This window comes from Cyprinodon variegatus, unplaced genomic scaffold (assembly GCF_000732505.1).
Source record: "Cyprinodon variegatus isolate N-32 unplaced genomic scaffold, C_variegatus-1.0 Scaffold21, whole genome shotgun sequence".
NCBI classification, from domain to species: Eukaryota; Metazoa; Chordata; class Actinopteri; order Cyprinodontiformes; family Cyprinodontidae; genus Cyprinodon; species Cyprinodon variegatus.
Window position 1 is genome coordinate 943,279 of NW_015150474.1, and position 9,101 is coordinate 952,379.

The 9,101-nt window shown below is 37.2% G+C and overlaps 2 protein-coding genes across 9 annotated transcripts in view; one reads left to right on the forward strand and one right to left on the reverse strand.

Moving 5' to 3' along the window:
• Window positions 1-1,006: 1,006 nt before the first annotated feature.
• brms1l (breast cancer metastasis-suppressor 1-like) lies at window positions 1,007-4,946 on the reverse strand. The gene is made up of 9 exons (XM_015390390.1): window positions 4,791-4,946; window positions 4,184-4,347; window positions 2,781-2,871; window positions 2,569-2,696; window positions 2,411-2,490; window positions 2,232-2,328; window positions 2,062-2,151; window positions 1,912-1,976; window positions 1,007-1,815 (listed from the first exon to the last, which is right to left on the reverse strand). The coding sequence occupies exons 2-9, from the start codon at window positions 4,320-4,322 to the stop codon at window positions 1,717-1,719; spliced, it is 789 nt and encodes a 262-aa protein (XP_015245876.1). The 5' UTR covers window positions 4,323-4,347; window positions 4,791-4,946; the 3' UTR covers window positions 1,007-1,716.
• A 122-nt stretch (window positions 4,947-5,068) lies between these two features.
• The window catches only part of ralgapa1 (Ral GTPase activating protein, alpha subunit 1 (catalytic)), an 80,631-nt gene continuing 76,598 nt past the window's right edge, over window positions 5,069-9,101 (forward strand). For all 8 annotated transcript variants that reach the window (XR_001481689.1, XM_015390313.1, XM_015390321.1 and 5 more), the window contains exon 1: window positions 5,069-5,606. Coding sequence is in view for 7 of the 8 variants with exons in the window: in XM_015390313.1 (XP_015245799.1) it covers window positions 5,501-5,606 (106 nt within the window). In the remaining variant the exon portion in view is untranslated. The remainder of the gene's footprint in view (window positions 5,607-9,101) is intronic.

Here is a 9,101-nt window from a genome sequence, read left to right on the forward strand (position 1 = left end):
AGTTGCTGTTTGCAACAGAGAAATGGAGCATGCATTTAATAGGTAATCCCCCTTGGGAGCAGGTACAAGGTTGTGCATGTGCTTTATTTTTAAGTGGAGAGGACAGAAAAAAATCGCCAAGATCCCCCACTATACCTTTAAGGTAACAACTTGCTATGTTTATTCTTTTTATACAAGCTTGTGGCAGTGTTATTGAACATGTGAAAAAACAAAAACAATAAGTTGAGTGAATCTAATTTGATTAGAATTCTGTTTTTAACTGGATCTGTTCATGTTGGAAAGTTGTAAATTGGCACTTTGCAAATAAACCAAAGCAGGTACTTTTATTGAATTTACCTTTTTAGTGGATGCATTTACCTAAGACGACAGGAGATAACGTTCAAATCTTTCTAAATATACTACCTCAGCTTTTGTCTTGCATGGAATCATGACTATGAGGTTTTATTTTATGGAAATTATATATATATATATAAACAGCAAAGTCAAGCTAATGATATGTAAGAATATCCCTTAACTCAGAACTAAACTCTTCATTGCATCATTGCTCCTGCTTTGTCTTATATTCTTAATTTTACATGTGGAAGGATATAAGGTTTCTCCAAATATTTAATACATTCAATTAAAAATATCAAAGCAAATAGCTTTATAATAGTGGTTTGTGCACAGTGATTTAAAGCTCCATTAGCTATTCCTGGATCCTTTTGGATGGATTGGGTATTCTCAGTCCAGCGGGAGCTCTAATGTGGAAAGCTGTTTAATATTTAATTCACACAAGTGATGTAATGACCTGTGAAGATTATGGGCTTGGTGTTCTTAGGCCCCTCTTGGTCTAGTTGAATGAGCTAATCATCAATGTGTTTTTTTTCTCTGCAACCCTGTAAAACACAGACTAAACGTATAAAACTTTTATTTGTAAAGAAAGATCCACATAATTAACAGGAAAGATAACAGTACCTGGCACAGGAGCAAATAAACTGTGTGGAGGTCAAAAGAAAGATGATCTGGATTTTTTTTTTTACATTTCTTATCATATGAGCAAGAGCATATGAATAGCTCTTGAATCTGTAAACTGAAGTTGTATTTCCTTTTTTCTTTTCACTCAGTGTAAAAACACAATGAGATTATAATACAATAATAGTTTCCTGGAAAAAACAAAAAAACAATTTAAAAAACAAAAAAAAACACTGTACTTAAGGGCTGTTAAAACCACAAACCAAGATGGTACCCATTTAAGGCTAAGGCAGGCAGCTATTTATTTATTATTGCTCTGATTTTAAAATAACAGCTGCTTAGAAGAGAACTGACTCACAATGAATAGCTGGAAATATTTATCCAATTAGAATACAAAAGATCAAGCAGAAGCAGAAAACTGGTACTTGTTTTTAGAAGTTTTAAACAATCCCTCCAAGTTAATTATTCCTTTACACCCAAAACTTATGAAATGTAACGTTTTGAATGAAGTGTTCAAACAGGAGAGATACTGATTAAATCGTAAAAGCCTGAGTTTAAACCAAAGCAGCCACATTTATTTGAAGGGATCATTAATGCTGATGTTTTTTTTTTTTTTTTTTTTAATAGAACAGGAAAACCTCCAAAACTGGCAGCTTAAAATGTAAAGTTTTAACTACCAATGGCTGTGAGGAGTAGAAGTATTCAGATTTGTGTCCCATGCATGTCTGAGGTTCTTATGTGCTTTTAAACATCCATATGGGCTTCTCAGCAGTTAAGAATTGGCCTATTTTTTTCAGATCTGAAGGGGAAACTGCAGCTGTCGGCGTCAACCTTCACTCTGTGAGGGCCCAAGGTGGCTACGGCCTGCAGCACAAAAATACAAACATTAAAAACAGATTTTAAAATGTACATAAAAACACTTAATACTGCAGGATTGGAGAGACAAACTTGCATGTGTACCTTCCTGATAGTTGTCCAGTCCTCCAGGATGTCCAAATCAGGTAGCATATAGACAATATATGGACGTAAGCGGTGTTAAGGTCACATTCTTAGCATTCTTAAGACATTTATAGTATATTTTGACATTAGACATTGAGAAACAAAGGATATCAGAAACCACAGAAGGTCTCCTCCTCTTCTTATCTGGACTTAAAGCATCTTGTCTTTTCTTCCTCCCAGACAGCTCATCATTCCAAAGCTCTGAACACAGACAAATGACTCAGAGGTGTTGCAAGAAGCTCCAGAGATATTACAGCACAGCATTGCATCCATTGTGCTACCTGATGTGATATCTATGCTGTGTCTGTCCTCTTCCAGTCTTCTAATTTTCTCCTCCAGCTCACTCTGCACTGTATCAAACAATAGCAGTTTCTCGCTCTGCCCGGACAGACATAAGTTAGGAATTAAAACAAGGTTCAGCTATCCAGGATAAACTTTAAAGATAACCAGCATTTCTAACCTCCCAGTGTTGGCATGCAGCCTGGATTTCACAGTTGTACTTGTTCCTCACAGAATCCAGACACAGCTTTCTGTAAATACCTGATGGACAGCAGTTAGGGCTTATAAGACTGAACGCTACAAAATGACTGAGCAGAATGGTAAATGGGTCAATTTTACCTGCAACTTTAGTGCGGACCTGCATGTTCTCCAGCAATACAGCTAGAGGATCGAGATATTCTGCTGCCCGTCCAGCCTCGACTTCCGCCAGTTTGAAGTTCACCTGGCTAAGTCGCTCTCGATACAACCTGAACACCATAACATTAGCAAGAAAGAGTATAACACGCCGTTATTACACTAAGTGAAAGGATAATATATCAGATAGGTCTTACTGGTCTTTCAGATTGTTAAACTGTTTCTCCAGGTTGGACATTTCATCCAGACATGCTGTTCTCCTCCGCTCACAATCTTCCTCATCCATTTCTGGAAAAGAAACCCAAAGGGATCAAACTTTGGTGTTAAGTTACTTATACGTTTTCGCATTACAACTATAACGCTACAACCTTATTATTTAGATTCGATGTGATACATAAACATAAGTATGTGAAAGGAAAGAAGCTTTAAAACAAGGTACAGATTAAATCTGATCCCTTCTTATTCAGGCCTCCTAATTTGTGAAACGCCTTCTTTCTGCAATTAAATCTGCAAGTCTTTAGGTTATATACTGTACTGGACTTATCTACCGTCTTAGAACATATAGCAAATCCGAACTTTGCAAATTCATGATTCAAAATGTATAAACCTCAGTTAGATTGGACAGAAAGCATCTATCAAAATTGGTTTTCATGCCTCACCATTGACTCACAAACGGATTTATCAAATTTAATACATAAATAAGCTTTTATTTAAATTATTTCAGAGTAGCTTGTCTGTTTGTTACGTACATTGTCCAGCTGAAAAGGTAAACAGACTAAAGGTTTTAGCAAGCGCCCCATGGTTCCTTTAGAAGTAACAGAGAGATAGTGCCTTAATACAAAAGTAACACAGTGTTCTTATTCTTTATTACATTTCTATATACTGGTGAAGATTCTCAGTCATCCAGGTCATAGTCATTCCAAAAAAGTAAAAAAAAAAACCCACTGGACTTTGTTTTCCAAGTTTGAAGACGTTTTGCTTCCCATCTAGGAAGTCTTTTCAATTCAAAATGTCTGGATTTGCGTTGAGTTCCAAGCTTTATAGAATAGGCCAACAAAAGTCTTGTTATGGCTTAGAATACATGCAAGAAAGCCACTTGCAAAGAACAGGTCCACCCCTTAGTAATGGGGAGCCATTGAGGTTGTTGTTGGCCTGCAATACCTCATACTGGCCATGCCTCTGAAAAGGGGAGTCGTTATGGTCATTGTTGGCATGGCTGACCAAGTGAGATGTTTTGTCGCCTGCATAGCGAAGCAGGATTCCTTCCCGCTATCATGCATGTTTTCTAAGCCATAACAAGGCTTTGTAGGGCTGCTCTATAAAGCTTGGAACTCAACGTGAATCCAGACATTTTGAATTTAAACACCTGCCTGGATGGGAAGCAAAACGCCTTCAAAATTGGGAAAAAAAAGTCCTGTGGATTGTTTTTTTTTTTTTTACTTTTTTGGAATACATTCTTATATCAACCCATGTGTCTTCATTTCACTAACAAAACTGCATATTTATATGTTGGTCCATCACATAAAATCCCAATAACAAATCCCTGTTCACATTGCGTATGTTATAAAAACAACTGCAACCAACTTTTGGGTTTCCTCACCAGAAGAGTCTCCATCCTCTGAGACAGAGGAGGTGTCAGATTCCTCCTCCTCTGAGCTGGAAGCCTCGTGCTCCTGCTCCTCCACATCCATCTCCTCTGCTACGCTCTCCTTCTTCTCTCGGTCACGGTGCACCGGCATCACACCAACAACCCCAATTTAGACTCTAAATGTTAAAAAACAAACATATATGGAGAATTCACTTCATGTATTTTGGATTCAAGATGGAAATTTGGGAAAATATTTTGGACAAAATTAATTTTTTTTTTAGTTTAAAAACATATTCTTATCTTAACACACTTCTGCATTAAATTATTTGCTTAAAATAAGTCTTTACTATTAAATAAGCTACCACATTCTAATCATGTCATGTTTATTACAAAAGAGAAGAAATAAATGAATAAATACAACAAATTGAAATACTTATTTGAAAAAATACAAGTTAAAGTAAACCAGTGTATTACTTTTCTTGTTATTTTTTGAAAGAAATCGACTTAAAAACAACTAAAGTTAGCACTTTGTTAGCATTTTAGCAAACCAGTTAGATAGCAATCGATATCAGACCACAAGTTTGCAAAAGAAGCGGTTTCGTTTTGCAAAACAACTCACACAGTTGTTGAGAAGAGCGAGGCCTGCTAGAACCCTTTCAGAGTTTAGGGGAAAATATATAAAATATTAAAAAGTGTTTTCTTTGCGCACAACTTGTGTCCCTGCCATGCTAAAAACAAATCTCAGAAATGCGCCTGCTTTGACATGGGAAATGTAGTTTTCTCCGAAGCGATTAATAAAGAACCTATGGCCTACAAAACAGGGTTAGGACTACATTACCCAGAAGTCACTTTAAGGCGGAGAATTCCCTCGGAATTTTTAAGAGTGTCGAAAAATGTATCCTGGTGACCTTTAGTTAAATTACATTAAAAAAAAAAGTATGCGACTTATATTTCAATACATTAATTGAGATTTGAAGACTGTTGAGACTTATTTGTATTGATTTTTATCTGATGGCGATTTGTTTCCGCCATGACAGCCACCGTCGTTTGAGCTGTGGACTAGAGTGGAAGAAGGGAGGGGGTGCGATGGATGGATATGCGTCGCCCCGCTGGCCGCTGCGTTTTACACATTCGCCTTTAGTTTAGTCAGAATGGGGCTGATTTCCCCGCTGGATGTTCTCGGTTCTGTCGTCGAGGACTGGTGTTAATGAGGCTAGGTTCTCGTGAGGGTTAAAGATTATCGTCTGTTTGTGCTACTCCGCTAGCCCCCCTCTGCTTCTTATCCTCACCGTCTTTTTTTCTGTTGTTGTTGTGCCTCCTGCTTTGGGAATGTTTTCCAAAAAGCCACATGGGGACGTCAAAAAATCAACACAGAAAGTGTTGGACCCCAAGAAGGACGTGTTGACGAGACTGAAGCACCTCAGAATTGTCATAGGTGAGTTAAAAAAATCCCTATTAAGGAGCTAGGAGGTTAGCTTCCTGTGGACATGCATACATATTTGGAGCATGTCAGGCTAATCTCAAACATCTATAAGTTGCTTTCTGTGGGTATAAATGGAGAAATATAGTTTCAGTTCTTCCTTATTGTAACATTTTAAACTTTTGTCAACTGTTACAAAATAACACATTTTTTATGGGTATGTAAAACAGGTCATAATGCCACAAATGGTGTGGTTTTGAATTGTTATAGTAATTGTTGACATTTTGCATAGTGCTTTAGATGCAGGCAGCATCGTTGTTTTGAGATTTGTTTGAGGATACTTCGGTTTTTGTTTCATCTTTTAGGGCAGATGAGTTAATATATCATGAGTTAAGTTTGTTGGTTTATTGATTAAACTGATTTAAATATTGTAGCTGCCCTCTGGGAAGAGGCTTTGCAGTATTCAATGCAGGACCAGCAGATTCAGAAACAGCTTCTTCTCCACAGCCATCAGACTGCTGAACTGTTTTAAAAACTCTTAATCATATCACTGACTCCTCATCACACCGATGCTCCTAACCTCCATGTCAATGCATTTTTTTTTTGCACCATGTTTTTTCTCTCACACTGTTTACATTTGATCACTGCTGCACTTTAAGGAATGGAAATGTAATGAAAGCTGTACAAAAATTTAGTTTTGTATGCACTCTGTGTATACAAAATAAAAATAAAAGTTTTCTAAGTCTAAGCTAAACAAAGTGTGCATCCAATTTTAAATATAACGCTTGAAAACAAGAACAAATAAAACAATATAGACATATTGAATAATTTCCTTAAATGGAGCCTAGGCGGAAGTTCAACTGAAGAAACTGATTGCTCTACTATATCCACCTGCGATACAACCAATCAGCTTTGAACCACACCTCCACGAAAGCCAATCGGCATCCAAGGTTCATCTTAAAAAGCCTCCAGTTCGCACTGTCTGCTCCTGTGCGCAGGCTGTGGATGCGCTGTGTGACTTTGTTCAGATGACAGCCCCTCCTCCACCATCGTAGCTAAAGCTTCATCAGACTGTCATTCCTCCCAGACTCTTACTGCGTTCCCTGTCTCATCTCAACTGGTCCGACAGAAGACCGCCATGTTGAGACTGGTTCTGCCAGAGGTTTCTGCCCAACGGGGAGTTTTTCCTCTCCACTGTTGCTTCATGCTTGCTCATGATGGACAGGTTCTCTCAACCTGTGTTATTTAACGGACCTACATTTTCCAGGTCCCTGAGTGAAGCTCTAGAATAAGCTCACACAATCCACAAGCTCAGCATGTCGTCTTTGCTAACCAGCAGTCTACAGAATGACCAACTTCATCTATCTCCACTCCACCACCAGTTTCAGGCCTTGCTTGTTCATGCTTATCTATCAAAATTCAGTGCTATGCTTCCTGCCGAGGTCTGAGTGCCAAAGACAAAGTAATTGTATGATACATTTCTCCTAATTGTCTTTTCTCTTGTGAGTTTTTCAGATTGAACTGTTTCTGCCTTGATGTAACATATCCAGTACAACTGGCCTCTAGAAAACTTCTTGGCATAAATAATTGTAAACAGGATAAAAACTTCAATTACCTGGGTCCACCAGTGTGAAAACACTCCAATCAATGCTTTGTTGAAGCAGCTTTTGCTGATCGGCCATCAGTTATAATGAATCTGATTAACTTCCAAAAAGAATCACCTGTCATTATAACATCTTACTGTTACTCGTTTGCATATTTTATGTATTTACTTAAAAAATACAAAAGGTTTGCAATATGAAATGAATGAAGAGTGGCTTCATTATAAGAACATATAACTTACAAAATGACTTAGCTACAATCCAACACAAAATACAACAATCTGTTGGTCATCTAAACAACAGATCTTCTTTTATGATATGGCATGCTGATTGTATGAAAGAATGTATGCTGAAATTGAATCAAAGGAGGCTTTTATAACACATTATTTTAAGACCGTGCCCTCCCAGAAAACCAGGTTGTTTCAGTTTTTTTTTTTTTTTACTTATCACAGGATATATTTACCATCTAATTTCCCTTTTCATGCACAAAAAGCTGTAATGCAAACAGGACAGTGATTACTTTTAAAACTCTGCACATTAAAACCATGGCTCTGTTTTCTGCGATTTAGTATTTGACTTAAAATAGGGAGAAAATAGTGTAATAATCAATAAATATAACCTGTGAACAGGCCTAAAAATGTTTGCTTTAAAATTATAATAAATATTGAGATTAATAAGACTAGGTTCAAATTTTGCTTGTGGGCAAAATCAAGCGCTGATGTGTGTCCTGAAAACTGAAATACAGATGCTGTGAAGCTTTATGCTGTCAGTCAGGTTGTGGTGATTTCTATTCGGGTGTGCCTGCCTTCTGCACAAGAACCTGAAGAGTAAGAAGTGCTGAATGGGTTTTCTCCATGTTTTAACACAAATAAAAGTCATATAAACAGGATGATGACCCGGTGTTCTACCTTATGAAGCTATGAGTGCTCATGCAAGCTTGTATCTCGATAATAGCTCCTGCCGGATGGGGAAATAGCCTCTAGTATTTCCTGTCTATGTCCAACACAGTAGCTGAACTTCCTTTGTTTTTGTCTTTGTGAGAGAGGGGTGTGCTTCCTCTCTTTGCTCTGTAGGGAACTTAACATTTTGATAACAGCCAAAGATGCATGCAAACCATGTCTGCATGGAGAGTTTAACAATATTATTTCTGGATTGCTCCGTTTTTGTAAAACTATTAGTTTTATCATTCTAGTTATCATAACATTCAATCGAAACCAGTGTGGTTTGTTAATAAGATACGTCATTGTATTTGCTGTAAAGACAATTTAACAAAAGGCACAAGTTAACTAAGATGCATGAAAGATTCTGGTAAGCTAAAAATGAAAAACAAACAGCATCGAAAGATTTCAAACTTAAAAGATATTAGCTAGCTTATGCCAGTATGAGCTCTTCATCTCTAAAGCAGAGCTCAGAAAATCTTTTGAGGAAGCCCATTTCAGCCACTTGCATACAGGATACTGTTCCTTTGGTCATCATCTGTATCTCAGCATCAAAGGCAGATGATTGAACTCTGATAATGCAGTGAAATAGGTGGGTTATGTTTGCATCTTCACATTTTTACAATCTCGCAAAATCGGTCAAATACATGATGAGGTTAGTGCTGGTTTTTAAAACAAGTCTTTTAATTTTAATCTATGATAAACTAGTCGAACCCACACAACACTACAAGCAATTAGTGCTGCAAAAGTTTGTCATATCATAAATTTAAAGATTCTGATTTTAAAAGATTATACTAAGGTTGTTTTTGTCTGTACTTAAACATCATGAAATTAATTGTAACAAAAAAACTATTCATTGACATCTGTTGGGTGTGATTTGGGTTATTCAAAGTGTCAGGGTTTACTACCAATGAAGTGTCTGTCCATCTTCCACTCCCTCCCACAGAGAGGCTCTGTCCGCACCAAGAAAA